The sequence below is a fragment of the Arachis ipaensis genome, chromosome B1 (genome assembly GCF_059453495.1).
Source record: "Arachis ipaensis isolate K30076 ecotype BB chromosome B1, ASM5945349v1, whole genome shotgun sequence".
NCBI classification, from domain to species: Eukaryota; Viridiplantae; Streptophyta; class Magnoliopsida; order Fabales; family Fabaceae; genus Arachis; species Arachis ipaensis.
Window position 1 is genome coordinate 6964234 of NC_142436.1, and position 15103 is coordinate 6979336.

Sequence of the window (15103 nt, forward strand, 5' to 3'; positions counted from 1 at the left end):
AATTAAATTCACATTCATTATTAAAATAGAATAGAATTAAAAAAAGTTATAGTACTGGTTAATTTTTAATAGTTTTGAACATTTTGATTACTCTATAACAAAAAGTTAACACTAATTTTATTATAAAAAATTATTTAAAACATATGTAAATATATGTAGATATATGATGACTAATTTTTTCTATGGGTCATTATAAATTTATTATTAGTAAAAAAATTTAAATTTTTTATTTAATATATATAAAATAAAGGGTGAATACCCATTTCGATCTTTGATAATTTTTTTTGAAGGATTATAAAACTTTCAAGAAAAAAATATCCATTTCGATTCCTGATAATTAACTTCGCGAGATTGATGAATTCCTCTTTTAATGATTTCTCACCAGAACATGCTTATGTGACTCGTTAATTGCTAATATATTGTCCATTTAAATTTTATAAATAAAAATAATTTAAAAATTACTAATATTTCTTGGTTTTACAACAATAAATTTAATTTATATATTTAAAAAAGATAACAAAAAAAAACAAACAATTATCCCTAAAAGATAACGAGACTTTCAATAAAAAAAAATTGTCAATCCTAGTTGATTCTTAACGGATAAATCAACGGTTTAACATGTTATATATAGACTTATTCTATATATTGACAGAAAGACTAATAAATCTCATAGAAATAAAGATTAAGGTCAAAATTTTTAAAATCTTGTTGTCTTTTGAAATAATTGTCATAAACTATTTAAAATTTTTTCTCTAAAATAAATAAATTTAAAACTTAAATTTTTTGTATTTTTAATAAAAAAATTTTCAATTTGCAGTATTAACATATAGTATATGTCCTTAAGGTACAAAATAGATAAATTTTTCTTCTAGTTATAAAACATTTTTATTTCACAGAAAAATAATAATTTTCTAAATATCAAATAAAAAGATCTTCGCAGCAACCAAGAACTAATATGGGCCGCAACCCACTTTATTACATTGAGTGATACAAATCCCTTCTAGAAGCCTTCCCTACAATCGCGTTTGCATAGCGCCACGTCACCATGGTCAGTTTATTGTCACTCTCTTTTTCACCCCACGCAGCTACCTATCTCATCCTTCGTGGCATACAAAATGACACTTTTACCCCTACTCCTTTGACTACTATATAAACATAAACCCCTATACTTTTTCTTCGCTCATCCTACATTTGCAAATAGCCAAACACGTTCTCATTAACAGTCCCAATATTTTCATTTTTCCCATTTTACCCCTCGCCGGAAAATCACAAACCTCAACATTTCTCCGATCTAACCCTCCGATGCCGGCAATACTCAGCCTATCCACCGTTCCCGCTGTCAACTTCTCCTTCTCTAGCAACAACCGAGCTTCCAACGAAAGATTCCGCCGCCGTAGTCCGATCCGCGCCGTCGCTTCTCCAGTGCCGGCCACATCGGCTAGCCTCTACGAGGTTTTGCGAGTCGAGCAGGATGCGTCGGTGATGGAGATCAAGTCTGCCTTCCGGAGCCTGGCGAAGCTCTACCACCCCGACGTTGTGGCCGTGAGGCGGTTGCCGGATTCTGACGGCGGTTCCGGCACGGACGACGGCGACTTCATCGTGATACGGAACGCATACGAGACGCTATCGGATTCTTCAGCGAGAGCTATGTACGATCTGTCTCTGGCCTCCCGGCGGCGGAGGTTTCCGGAGCCATTGAGCGTGAAACGGAATTCCGATCATTACTCGACCCGAAGATGGGAAACGGACCAATGCTGGTAGATAGAGTTAAAAAAATAAAAAAAGGAAAAAAAGATATTAGGTAACAGTTCAGCCGTTCAGGGGAAGGAGGGGGAATTGTCTTGTTATGGAATCCAAACTTGTCTTTTTTTTTGTTTTTCTTTTGGAGGGGAAAAACTTGGCTTTACTTCTGCTATGAACGAAAGAGAAGTAGTGGATTTCTTAAGGACAAAGAGAAGGTGTTCGTTGCTTTGAGAGAGTGATGGTGGTGGTAATGGATGTAACTAACGTTGTAAAAAGTTAAAAAGAAAAAATGGAATATAAATATTGTTTTGCCAATTTTGGCTTGCTTCTTTTTTCTTCCCCTGTGCGTGATATCTGCTGCTGTTTTGCATAAACCAACAAAATGGTTTAACGAATCCGAAGCACAAGAAGAAATTTTACAGTCACCCAAAAAAAGAAATGGAAATTTTACACGAGATTAAAAAATTAAAATAATGAATTATTTATTGGGCTTTTTTCACTCCCCACTATATGATTCTAATTCATAATTTTTTTTGGATGGAGTTGAGTGAGCCTCCACTGCTCCCGCTACTCCATTGATACCGATGTTGATGGATTTTATGTTTATTTAATTTAATCAGCTGCTGAAAACTTCTCAAGAAACATGAGATTTTTAGTTATATGATGGCTAAAATAGTTTTGATAACTTAAAAACAAAAAACTATACCCAATGAAACCAGGGATAAATCATAATAATAAGTTGATTCTCGTTAGAGAAAGTTTAGAAACTAATTCTTTATGCAATTAACCAATTTTTTAAAAGATCAGATTTTAAAATTTTAAAAGCTAGTTTTATGTTAAAAAAAAACATGAGAGAATGCTCAATTTTAAGATGCTTGATTGGATATAGAGTTGATTTCCTAAATTTTCTTTTGTTTTTTATCTTCGACTTGATTTTAATAGGTCCCCTCTAAAGTATATATCGTTAATTCTCATTTAATCATTCATAATATATGCAAGAGTTTAAGACCTACATTTGAACTTTTAAACACTTATATTGACAAAAATTGGTGGCTGTATAATTACAGTTAATATAAACAATATACCTTGATTGCTTTGCTAGATAAATTTAGGGCTTGAATGGTGTATGTTTTTATGTTTAGATAAAAAATCAAACCAAATATGGCCTCTTTTTTTTTTTTCCTTTACACATGAGAGCTGTTAGAAGCTTAGGATATGTCCCTAAACCTTGATAGAACATTTCAGTCTTTGCGTGAACTACAAGGTAAAACATACAATTGTAAAAAATAACATTTTAATCTTCTGTTTAGAATCCTTTATCTCCGTGGGCTCTCCAAAATCTAAAGGATACATAAATTACTCTTCATGTAAAATTCGTGACACGATCATGTTCCGAACATTTTTACATTGGAAAAGGCACTTACAATGTGACTAATGAACCCCCTAATTGGGAAATCTAACTACTTTCTACATGGAGGGTTAACCTTTTAATGATAACGAATACACAACATCACAGGTGCTGGTTCATACCCGATTTTGGCCTGATAAAAGGAGTAAATCTTAAGTGTATTGCCATTTTTTTTATCTGTATGCATAATGAAGATTGAATTTTGTAACCATCATTTTGCTTTTGTTTTCTTAGTTTATTTTTATATAACTATGATATAACTATTTTATAGATTTATCATTTATACATATATCTACTACACTAATAATTTCGAAATGGCTATTATGGATAATGAACTTGGTGCTTTCGAACTGTAAAACTTACACAACTCTTAAGGCGTTAACCATTAGATTATAGTTAATTTTTTTAATTTTTGTACCATAAAATATATATCTATATCTAAATATGCAACTTGATGGAGACACTATGCTCAACAAGGTGCTTGTATTATATATATAATAATGATGCTTCTCTCTAATAGCAAAAGATATCAGAATTCTTTTATAAAGGAAGAAACTCGCGTCTTTAATGTAATTAATTATTCATGGATGCATTCAAAACAAATCCTAAAAGGAGGATTAAAACTACCCTTGTCTGTCAGATCATTATGAAGTTAATAACAAAAGGTACAGTACTGAGTACACATATAGTATATACACTCCTCTATATTTAACTAATGTTGGGAGGACAAAAAATAACCAGAATATTTTGAGCCCAAAAACAATTTCGTTGCTGCAGAAATTTTGATAGAAGAATCACCTCTTCAACACTACCTTGATTCACAGTCAACTACCTACCAATATGGATCCTTTAATGAAACTCACTGAGCTTTGTACAAAATTGCTGTAATATCTGAAAGTTCAAAAAGGCTAATTGCACACTTCCAGAAATGAGGAAAATCATTTACATGTCATGAGCATAGAGTTGATGACATGCAATAAAAGAAGGATGCTTGAAAGATCAGGTCCAGTCATTGTAGGCAAGCTACGTTGATGATTCAGTATCTGATAAACTTCAAATATGGGTCGCACATGCATCGCAATCATGGGGTCTGAGGGATTAATGGCGGCAGCCACATCCATCATCCATGCAATCTTTCGTGAGGTATCATTGTTAATATCACATGCCAGTTGCTGCAGAAGTGAAAGCACTACTCCTTGGGTCAAAGGAAGAGGAACCATTGACAAAAGTCCATGTAAATCAACCTGCTTCGCAGAAATGGTGTGGTACTGTTAATGCTCAATATTTTAATCCCCGACATCAACAGAAAGGAACTTTAGTTTAAGGGTAAAAATTTAGAAAATAAGGTCCGATAAAACAACTTCGTGACAAGATATTCTTGACATGTAACAAACGACCAATTTCAATGTTAGATTGAGCATCAGTGTAGAATTAAAGGTTTAAGGTGACTGTAATGATTCTGATGACAACTAGTCAACTAAGATAATATGCCCCTTTCTAATTCATACCATGGTATCAATCACAAAGATCAATAGTCGGGTTCATAAAGTAAGCATAGTCTCTGGCATACCATATAGGAAATCCATTTCAACATTGCACCAGCTGAAGTACCACTTTTTTAGTTATACTTTTGAAGATATTTATAGAAATGTTTTTGGCATACCTGAGAACATAACCAAGATACAATCGACACATCACTTCTTTGTAGAGCCCCGGTGAAAGCTTCCTCAAACTTCCGTTCAGCTATCAACCTTGCTAGCTCTTGTTTGGGATCGAGAGGCACTTCAACCTTATATGCGACACAAATTGTAAGAAATGATTACGATGCAAACTCAAATATGAAAGTCAATCATCCTGCAAGTTAATAGGACTTTTACCCCACCTTTTCACGAAGCAGAGGTCCATTGTTCAGCTGAATGGGCAAAGGATTTAGTGTGCCAGAGTTAGCTCCTGCAGTTGCATATGCCATTAGCTTTCTCTGTCCCTCTAGCACTTCTCTACTCAAAGTTTGAGTAACTGATGAAGCTGAATTAATGGATTCCTGCAAATTGCATAACAGGGAACATCAACACTGGGAAACAAAGAGAGTGGGCAAAGCTAAACTAAGAGTAAAATATGGCATATCTGTAAATTTTCTTTTGAACTCACTACCAGTATGAATTAAGCAACAAAGATTTTTATCTCTGGTAAATATATTATCTACATTGACATAACATAAAAGCATACAGAATTACAATCGAGAAAAATGTACAATCAACTCTGTTTAGTGATCCAAGTTAACTCTGTTTTCTCATACCATTAATCTCACTGATCCTAGATTCTTCAACTCTATATCAATAACTTTCTTGAATACTGCTGACCCTGAACTTTTTCCTTTTAAGAGAGTAGCAACACAATTTCGTCCAAATGCAAACGAGAATGTTGCTACAGAAGACCAAAGGAACAAGAGAATATCAATAAGTACACTTACCCTTAGAGTCATTGCCAGTGAAGTATGCCCAGATTCAAGGCGTTGTTGCACTGCAGTTGAATGTTCAACCATGCCCTTTTGAAATGTAGAATCAACTTGGTCAAACATTGCTTTGCATGATTTCTCAAATGCGGGAACCACTGATATTTCAAAACTGGATTTGAGTGCATCCTACAGAAGAAATTATTTTACAATGGTGAACATGATGAAATTTTTTTTTACAAAGAAAAATGCCAGATTGACCCAGATTGAATGAATATACAACATAGTTCAAGTGAAAGCAAGTGAGACACCTGAAGCACTTGTTTTCCAGTCGTCTGAAACTGTGCTTGAATTTGCCTGGCAACAGTGGCTTCAAGTTTTGCATTGACTGATTTATCAAGTTGATTTACTGCCTTATCACCTACTCCTCTCTGGTAAAAAGTGTCTATTAGATCCACAATACAACTTCATTGAGTTCAATCTAACACCCAAGATATATATATAAACAATTCACTAACCTGGAAAGACTCTACAATGGCTGAAGATATTATTTTCTCAATAGTGGGGGTCATTGCACGGACTGCAGCTGGACCCACTGAAGCTATTTCCTTCTTTAGTATTTTCTCCAATATTGCTGGTAGATCCTTATTCATGAAGTTACTAATCAAACCTGTAACATGCTGAATACGATCTCGTAGCAACTTTTCATTTTTTACATTCTCCATTTGAATTCGAGCCCACAAAGCATCCGTATTGGCCTTGACAGCATTTTCTACAGTTCTCCCCAGGGCTGCCTCAAGCCTTCTACCTTCTTTTGTAACTGGAACTGTAACCATCATTGTCATTTGCTTCTGCATCTCTTTTTGCATAGTCAATAACTGCCAAGCAAGGAGAAAAAAATCTTCAGCAAGTAAAACTACCAAAATATACAAAGTACAATCCTGTAAAATACAATTTCTTGGCTTATCCTATATTGACTTGGTTAAAATTCAATAGGTGTACAAACATATACATCCTACATGCCCTTAAGCTCCTAATATATGGAAATATAAGCTTTAATTGATGGTCACTTTTCAATGAACATGTACTACAAAATCTTGGCATCATGAGGCTTTTTCCTAAAAATATACAAAATGCATTACAACCTCCACATATTAATACATTGAATATAATACAGTATTAGTTATTCATGTGACCAGCACAAAACTCCTGAACGATACCTGATTAATTGATTCTTGCATTGCTAGAATTTGATGAAATGCATTTTCAGCAGATGGGAGGTTTGAACTTCCACCTAGTTCATTTGACAAATCAACTGAATTGCATGCACTTGGAGATGGGGAAGATGGACCAGATGCTTGAGAATTTTTTCCCTTCTGTCTCTTCCCTTTTGTGTTAGGTGCAGGTGAAGGTGGTACTGTCATGGATGCAGATGAGTCAGAAATCTTTTCGTGCACATCTTTTGTTGAGTCTTGCAGTCCATCCTCACCAGCATTAGAAGTTTGGGAAAGTGATTCCCCTAAACTAAGATCAACTTGCCCTGGTTCCCCTGTAATATAAGTTCCCCCTGATATTGCACAGCATTCTCGCGTCATCTCAATACCGAGATCTGAAGCCTGAGAGCAAAAGTATTTTTCTTTAGCATCAGAAACTAGGTTTTGTTGTGATCCCTGATGATTATACTCATCGCTTTGATCAGGTGGAGCCTCACCGACCACTTTCACTTCTACTTCAGCATTACCCAAATCAACCACATCTGGGATCTTTGTATCTCCTTCACTATTTCTATCAATTATATTTGTCTCAGGGGGAGAACCGGCCTTAATGATTTCAGAAGGAGTAACCAGGTGAGTTGGTTGCTTAAACATAACAGAGGGATTAAGTACGCTCGAAATATCATCCTGTTTGACTTTCTCATCATTCTTCAAATCATTATTCATAAGTGGTGCATCAGACAAGTTCCTATGAATAGTAGGCATTTGTCTGTCAACTGAATAATCATTAATGGATTGGTCCCCAACATGGTCACCCAAATTAGATTGTGAACTCCTGAAATCAGACAGTTTCCTAGACAACCTTGGGCTCAAAGGAAGAGGCGGAGATGGAACACAAACAATATCAGCATCACTACTGGATGGAGCCGAAGTAGGTCCCCCAATATAGCCAGAGCTTAAAGGGTATCTTCCAGCAAGTGCACTCTCAGTGCCACCAGCTTGTGACATTGTTTTGGGAGCAGAACTGGCTGACGACATTTCAGATGCTCTAACACCAGATGAGTCCACAGTACTGAATCCATCAGCATCACGGGAAACAGAGGAATCTGGCTTCTCTAGTCCCACATTTTCAAATGGTGGTGGCAGGCATTGGGCTAAATCCAAAGCATACTGCTGAATGGCCTGTGTTTGAACACAATAAACCTGAACAATATGTTCACCATGAGGTAATATATCACTTGTCCCAGTAAAACTCAGAATGGGCATGGTCACAGTAAACTCAGCTATATAATCCATGCGTGTTGATTCAGGATTAGAACCATATTCTAAGTGTACAGCATATATAGCATTCCTCTGAGCATTTGCAAGTAAAAGCAGACCTGCATGAGACAATGCTGCAACCTGGTTAAAGAATGAGTCCTTAACAGATGGTTGAGCTGAACTCCTCAACTCCAATGTCTGCGTGCATTTCCATGATTCAGCATCACTTGGAAGTAGCCAACCTTCTTCACTTGCTGAGACCCAAAGCTTAACTTCCCGATTTTGAGGTCCCTACAAACAGTTCAAATAAAACCACATAATATAAATATAAGTAGATTAGAAACGTATAATAAAAATCACAACCACAATGTAAGTAAACTTTATATGCTTTTAGACAAAATAATATGAAGGTTTCCCTGAATGAAACTATATATTTTTCAAATAAATTGCATATCGCATACTTCTGGACATAGCAAAATCAGCAATACCTAATCAACATGTTAAAAAACTTGATGAAAGAACTTACACCAGTTATAAGAACAATATGATCAGGTCGGTGGGGAGCAGTGAAAAATGTAGCAGAAAAAACAGGATGCCCATCATGTGGTCTCATCACCGCAAGTGGCTGTGTCTTGCGATCTTCCCAGATCTTTATCTGTAGTATTTGACAATTGCAAAAAAATAAAACTAAGACATACTACAAACTAAACAAAAATATAAACTGAGTACGACATAGGAATAATGAGGATGGTGCACTCAATTGTTTTGTCATCTATGCAAAAGTATCTCGTTATGTATAAATGTTCCTCAACACAAACATAAAAAATTAGTAAATCACAAAGAGAAAGAAATAGAACTGAAAGAAACAACACATAGTAGTTAATTAAGGCAAGAAAATACAAACCGTGCCATCATGTGATGCAGATACCAAACGATTTCTCATCCATTGGCACATTGACAAATCAGTCACCTCTCCATCATGAGTCCCCACCAGCTGAACACCATCCATGAGCTTGTCAAGAGGACACCTCAGAGTGTCCTCTGTCACAAAGGCCTCACCATTTCCAACTTTTGTGGTGTCAATTCTTAGAACATGTCTTCCCATACCAATTATCAAAATTTCCTATAAGAAAAGGCATGAATTAATATGACAGGAATGGAAGGAATAAGGTTCAATCATCACTTCTTGAAGCTTCATGGAAGAGAACTATGAAGCAGGATATGGAGCATTTACTTGGTTGTGGCAGTGCCAGCAGATTCGAGGATTTTCAACTTTCTCCTCTCCCACCATTTGGATAGCGATAACAATATTGGCAGTAATTTGAGGCTTATCTTCATCATCAGGACCTTCAGAGATCTTCCATACAAAGACACGGCCATCTGTTCCAACACTGTAGGAAAAGCATGTTAACATAAACCGTTGACAAGAAAACTAGGTCATTTAATTATTTCAGGTAACAGAAACTACCTAGCCAGGAGATGAACATCTTCAGCAAAGAAAGCCAAGTCTGTGACCCTCTGATTAGAAAAAGAAGAAACAAATAAGTGAAAGATGGACTATCATCATTTTAAGGGCATCAACCTAATACACATGTATAGCACTACAATACAAGTTGCAAGTCAAGAGGCAGCAAACCAGCAACAACCTTCTAATAAATAACTACTAGAACTTTGCTGCAATGAACAAAAGGCAATGCTACCTTTGACTCTTTGATCTAAAAGCATATCAGCTCTTGAAAGTAAATCTCCCTAATAAGCAAATCAATGCTAAAATGGAAGTCCAACAAAGAGTTGGGTCCTGCGCCTATCGATTTATTATTCAGCAAGTTAACATGGTTGTACCATGACTGTGATTCAAACTCCAGATTCATCCATTTAAAATACAAGTACATCCTAAGGTAGCGTTTGTTTTCGTGACACAGAGACAACACATCTTTAAAAAGTGTTTCGAAACAAAGACATGGATACTGAACATATTATCTTTTTTCATATTTTTGTGTCCATTCTTTTACGAAGGACGATGATAGACACGGTATTTGGAAGAGGGACGCGGACTTTTTTTGGATTTTTTTTCTTTTGTGTGCATAGATATTTTTTATTATTCCACTATTATCTCTTCTTATTTTTCCTAATTTGCATTTTTCTAAGTACTTTTTTCTCCATGCTCTCTATCTCTACGTTTTCCTTCTTTCTCTTTCTACAGGTACTCTTTCCTTTTTGTAGAAATTTTTATTGGATTGGATAATTTCTTTTTTCTTATCGTTCTTACTTCAATATTATTTTAATCTTGTATTGTATTATTTGATTTGTAATAAAAATAATAACAAAAATAATTTGTCTTGAGACTTTTGAAAGATAAATATTATAAAGGTAAAATTGATCTTTTAAAATGCTAAAAAATAATTTATAAGTTGTAATTGATTTTATATAATTAAAAAAATCAATTTTTTGAAAAGAAAAATCAGTTTTTAGATAAAAAAATTTGGTTTACTAAATAAAAATAGATTTTTATGTGCAAAAACTAATTTTTTTTTCATGTAAAAACGGATTTTTTTTTAAAACTGATTTTGTATTTAAAATTAATTTGGTTTATTTTCCTAAATGAAATATTTTATTAATCAAACTCAGATTTATTTTTTTGTTAATATTAATCATATGTATTTCTACATATTAATAATAAATTTAAAAATAAAATAATTATATTTATAAATTTTATTTTAATATAAATACTATTATATAATTTTTTATTAAAATTTTTGGCCCTTTCAAACATTTTTTTCAAGTTCCCATTGTCTATACTCCTACTTACTCTTATTCTCTATTAAATTATTTTGTATTAAAAAATTTGAAATCATATGGCTATTTTAATCATTTCATATAATATTTTAGTATTATTCATGTGTATCCAAACATAATACTGGACATTAAATTATTATCTTGTACATCGTATCCAAATACAATACACAAAAAATAACTTTTAATGTCTCTGTCCTATTATCTCTGTCTCAGTGTCATGTTCTATCCTATCTCTACAAACAAATGCTACCTAAGGCACAAATCCTCAACTTTTTTTTGATAAAAGGAGAATTTCATTAAGACGAGGGAAAGGATAAAAAAAAAAAAAAAAAGAAAAGAAAAGAGAGTTCCTCTATACAAGAGCAAGACAAAAACAATACAAAAGATTTATATATAAAGCATGGCATTCCAATCTCTCAGCATGTCCGAGAGGGATAGTACTCTATAAAGATCATGAGCTTTATAACAAATATATGTTAGGCGTCTAATCCTCTCCATCCCATATGACCCTCAAATGTTATAAAGGAAACATTTTAGATTATTCTAGTGCCAATCTCTTTCCCAATGGTACCATTTGGAAGGTGAGTCATGAGTCAATCAAGCAAATAATGTTCATATTTACTAATTTATGATACATTTATGAAAAGACCCATTAACTATCAAACATTTACAACTCGCCTAGCAAATTCCAACATTGAGTTCAATAGATAACCCAAACTCGGACATTATTAAACTGTCTTGTATCAAACAATCATAAGCTAGTTTTTTGCAAAAGTGCATGATAGATCAAATCAACATTTGCCTATTTCACCTCATTAACTAGCAATAATCAACCATATAAGATACAACCATGTCCCTGGTTGCCTATGGAACGATTCCAGGTTCAAATGGCTTATTTTTGCTTTATTTTATAATTTTTCATTGGAAAACCAGTCAAGCATCAAAAGAGAAAACAAAAAGAACCAAACCTGTCATTTGTGAGATAACATGGAACTAACTTATGTTTTGCATTAAAAAATAACTAAATTTTCTTACATACCAAATCAACAACAGAATTCTTTCACTTAACTATCTCATAAACAACCCAACACATTTTCTAAAATGGTTTAATTAATTCCTATAGTTTTGTGAAATTTTCAATTAGGTCCTTATACTTTTTTTTTAATTGGGTCCTTGCACCAATTTTTTTTTCAATTAAGTCCCTCTTAGTAGTAATTGACTTAATTTTATAGGGGTCTAACAAAAAAAATTGGTACAAGAACTTAAATAAAAAGAAAAAAAATGTAAAGACCCAATTAAAAAAAAAATTTAATGCAAAGACTCAATTAAAAGAAAAAAAAGTATAGGATTCTAATTGAAAATTTTGTGAAACTATAAGAACCAACAGAATAATTAAGGGTGTGTTTGGCAAACACGTTGGAGCGGAGAGAAGCACGTTTGAGCTTCTTGAAAGCTTCACTCTTATGTTTGGCCATTTTTATCTTTGTGAACGCAGAATTGATTCTACCTCTGAACCCACGTTTAGGAGAAGCTCAAATTTGTAGCTTCTGCGTTTCACGTTTTACGTTCACGTTTAGGAGAAGCTCAAATATTTCTTTTTTACCAACCCTACCCTTCATTTTCTTCTATAAAAATGATACTAGTAACTATTATCTTCACAGTCATTCTTTATAGTTCTTCCTACTTCTTCATAATTTTTTAGTTCCATTTTTTTTCATCAAAATCGTTCAGATTTATTTCAATCACTAACAAATTGAAATTTTTTATTTTTATTTGATTTTATTCATATTAATTTTATTTACGTTTTATGGTATTTTTTTGTTCATATAATATATGTTGTTGGTTTTATGGAATTTTTATTATTTCTTATCTGTATAATTTTTTTCTATTCTTTGATGTACTCTATTTTTGTTTTGTATTAATTTTTTTATTTTTTATTCTGAATTTGTAAAATTTGTAATTGTAATTATTATATATTGTTTATTATCAAAATTTTGAATAATATAAATTATGATCCTATAAAAAAATAACAAAATAAATAAAAAATTAATTATAAGTAACAATAGAGTCATAAATAATAAAAATTTATAGTCTAAAATAATACTAAATTAAAGAATACTGACGATACTAAAAAAAATTATAGAATATTTTCTTTTTGTGTGACATTATAAAATTTATAGTACTCTCTTTTATATTTTTATTTTTTATTATATTTATTTTATTTATATGATAAATATTTTTTATAGTATTCTGATTTTGCAGGTATATAAAATTGATGTCTATTTTAGTAATTTTTCATCTAGAAGTGATTTTGAGTAGTATAATCCAAACAACATTTATTTTACTATAATCAATTTTAATACAAAGATTACCAAACATAAATTACGTTAACCCAAACTAACTTATCATCAAAATCAATTTTACAAAATCAATTTTATGCAAACTCAATTTGCAAAATGTAATCCAAACACACACTAAACCTTCTAAAATTCAACTTAATTCAATTCAAGATTCTCCTCCACCTTTCTTACTCTTATTTCCCAACATGATGTTACATTCTTAAATATACTTAAAAACAAACACATATATATTAAGTCTTTCATTTCATTTCAATCTTTGATCATGTCTCTTCCCCTCTCATTACAAGCACAAGAGTAACCAAAAGAGGAAACGAACCTGATTGTGGCCTTTGAGAAGGGACCTAACAGCTGTGTGAATATTAAGCACTCTAATGTTCCCTTGCTTCAACCCATAGCAAATGTAAGACTTGTTAACAGCTATTTGCCTTCCAAGAACCAAGTTAGGATCCGAACCATATTTCGTTATTGGCGCCACCTCAAGCTGCGGCTGCACCTCCCCGGGAAGCCTCACATCCACGTCATACACCACATGGTCCCCCGCCAGGCGCCTCCCTCTCGGCACCTTACTGCTCGCCACGCGATTCAGCGCAGCTGCCACAGCGTTCGCGGCAGATAACATCCCCATCGAGGAGATAGGGGCGGAAGCTGCAGCGGAAAGCGGTTGAGAAGATTGTTGAGGCAGTTGCGGTGGCGGTTGAGGTTGTTGTTGTTGGTCGTGGTTGGTGAGGAGGATTAGATGGAAGAATTGTCTTAGTTTTATGGTTCTTTCGATTTTCCTCAACCAAAGCCTTGTGTATCATAATGGTTGAATTGTGACTCTTTTGATGTGTAAAAATAAAGGCAGGCTTTAGTATATTGGAGGCAGAAACTCTGAAGGTACTATTTATATTTGAACATGACACTTATTAAAATCTAAAACCCAAATAAAATAGTATCTAAACTCCAAAAGATAATATATCTAAAATCCAAAAGATAATTATCTAAAGAACAAAAGATAATATATGATTTTATTCTCATTTAATTCCAAATCAAAAGTAATAATGATTTAAGCTCAGTTTGGATAAACAACTTAAATAAACTATTTTGGAAAAAGAACTTAAAGTATAAGGACTTTTATTAATAGCAGCTTATAAATAAGTTATTTTGTATTTGGATTTTTAGTTATAGAAGTACTTATTTTAAAGTTGTAGCGTTTGGATAAATAACTTAAAAAATACAATTTTTTTCCAAAAAAAATGGATATTAAAACAACGATGATAACAAATATTTTTCAATATTGAATGTTGATTTTTTATAACCTAATCACCAAGATTACAATTGTTTAGGCAATTAATTTTTTATTTGCTCTCTTATTAGTTTCATTTTTTAGATAGAAACTGGTTATTCTACTTTATCTTCACCCATAATGGTGTTCTTGTATGTAGTAAATAGTAATAAAATTTTAATTCACAATAATCTTGATGGCAATGCCAAAGAAATTATTGTGTAATTAGTATTTTCTATTTTATTGTGTATGATATGGTAGATAAAAATAAAAAAATAAATGTGAAATGTGTGTCAATGTATATTTTGTTGTTAGTTTTTATTTTTTTACTTCTATTAGAATTTTCACCTCTTTTATTGGTGTCAAGAACTTGCTATAACTAACTATAAAAATAATAGTAGCTATATAAAAATAAAATTACATGGGAAAAAATAAAATAAAAAATGAGATTTTATACCACACACAATGTTAAATACAAATTTAATAATAAAAATAGAGTGGTAAAATGATTAAAAAAAAAAACCAAAAGGAATATATGCAATAGGTGGTTTAGATGGAACATTATTTTAAAATGGTGGTGGAGGGTCAATATTTTCAATAGATAAA

At 32.7% G+C, this 15103-nt stretch overlaps 2 protein-coding genes across 2 annotated transcripts; one reads left to right on the forward strand and one right to left on the reverse strand.

Moving 5' to 3' along the window:
- The first annotated feature begins 1166 nt into the window (after positions 1 to 1166).
- Positions 1167 to 2058, forward strand: LOC107613464 (chaperone protein dnaJ 11, chloroplastic). The gene has a single exon (XM_016315508.3). It carries the CDS (start codon positions 1303 to 1305, stop codon positions 1759 to 1761), a length of 459 nt encoding a protein of 152 aa, XP_016170994.2. The 5' UTR covers positions 1167 to 1302; the 3' UTR covers positions 1762 to 2058.
- Positions 2059 to 3714: 1656 nt separating this feature from the next.
- On the reverse strand, positions 3715 to 13957 carry LOC107613390 (enhancer of mRNA-decapping protein 4). Its single transcript, XM_088500934.1, has 12 exons — positions 13550 to 13957; positions 9546 to 9595; positions 9312 to 9468; positions 8982 to 9200; positions 8604 to 8732; positions 6824 to 8368; positions 6122 to 6481; positions 5915 to 6034; positions 5622 to 5792; positions 5034 to 5192; positions 4815 to 4940; positions 3715 to 4395 (listed from the first exon to the last, which is right to left on the reverse strand). Exons 1-12 carry the CDS (start codon positions 13856 to 13858, stop codon positions 4090 to 4092), a joined length of 3651 nt encoding a protein of 1216 aa, XP_088357060.1. The 5' UTR covers positions 13859 to 13957; the 3' UTR covers positions 3715 to 4089.
- Positions 13958 to 15103: the final 1146 nt, after the last annotated feature.

Bases quoted from the DNA above. Each gene is read 5' to 3' on its own strand.
- LOC107613390 (XM_088500934.1), bottom strand. From the start codon at position 13,858: ATGGGGATGTTATCTGCCGCGAACGCTGTGGCAGCTGCGCTGAATCGC. The intron at 5,193-5,621 runs GTAAGTGTACTT...TGCAATTTGCAG, and splicing joins CACTGGCAATGACTCTAAGG to GAATCCATTAATTCAGCTTC. The intron at 4,941-5,033 runs GTGGGGTAAAAG...GTCGCATATAAG, and splicing joins GACCTCTGCTTCGTGAAAAG to GTTGAAGTGCCTCTCGATCC.
- LOC107613464 (XM_016315508.3), top strand. From the start codon at position 1,303: ATGCCGGCAATACTCAGCCTATCCACCGTTCCCGCTGTCAACTTCTCC.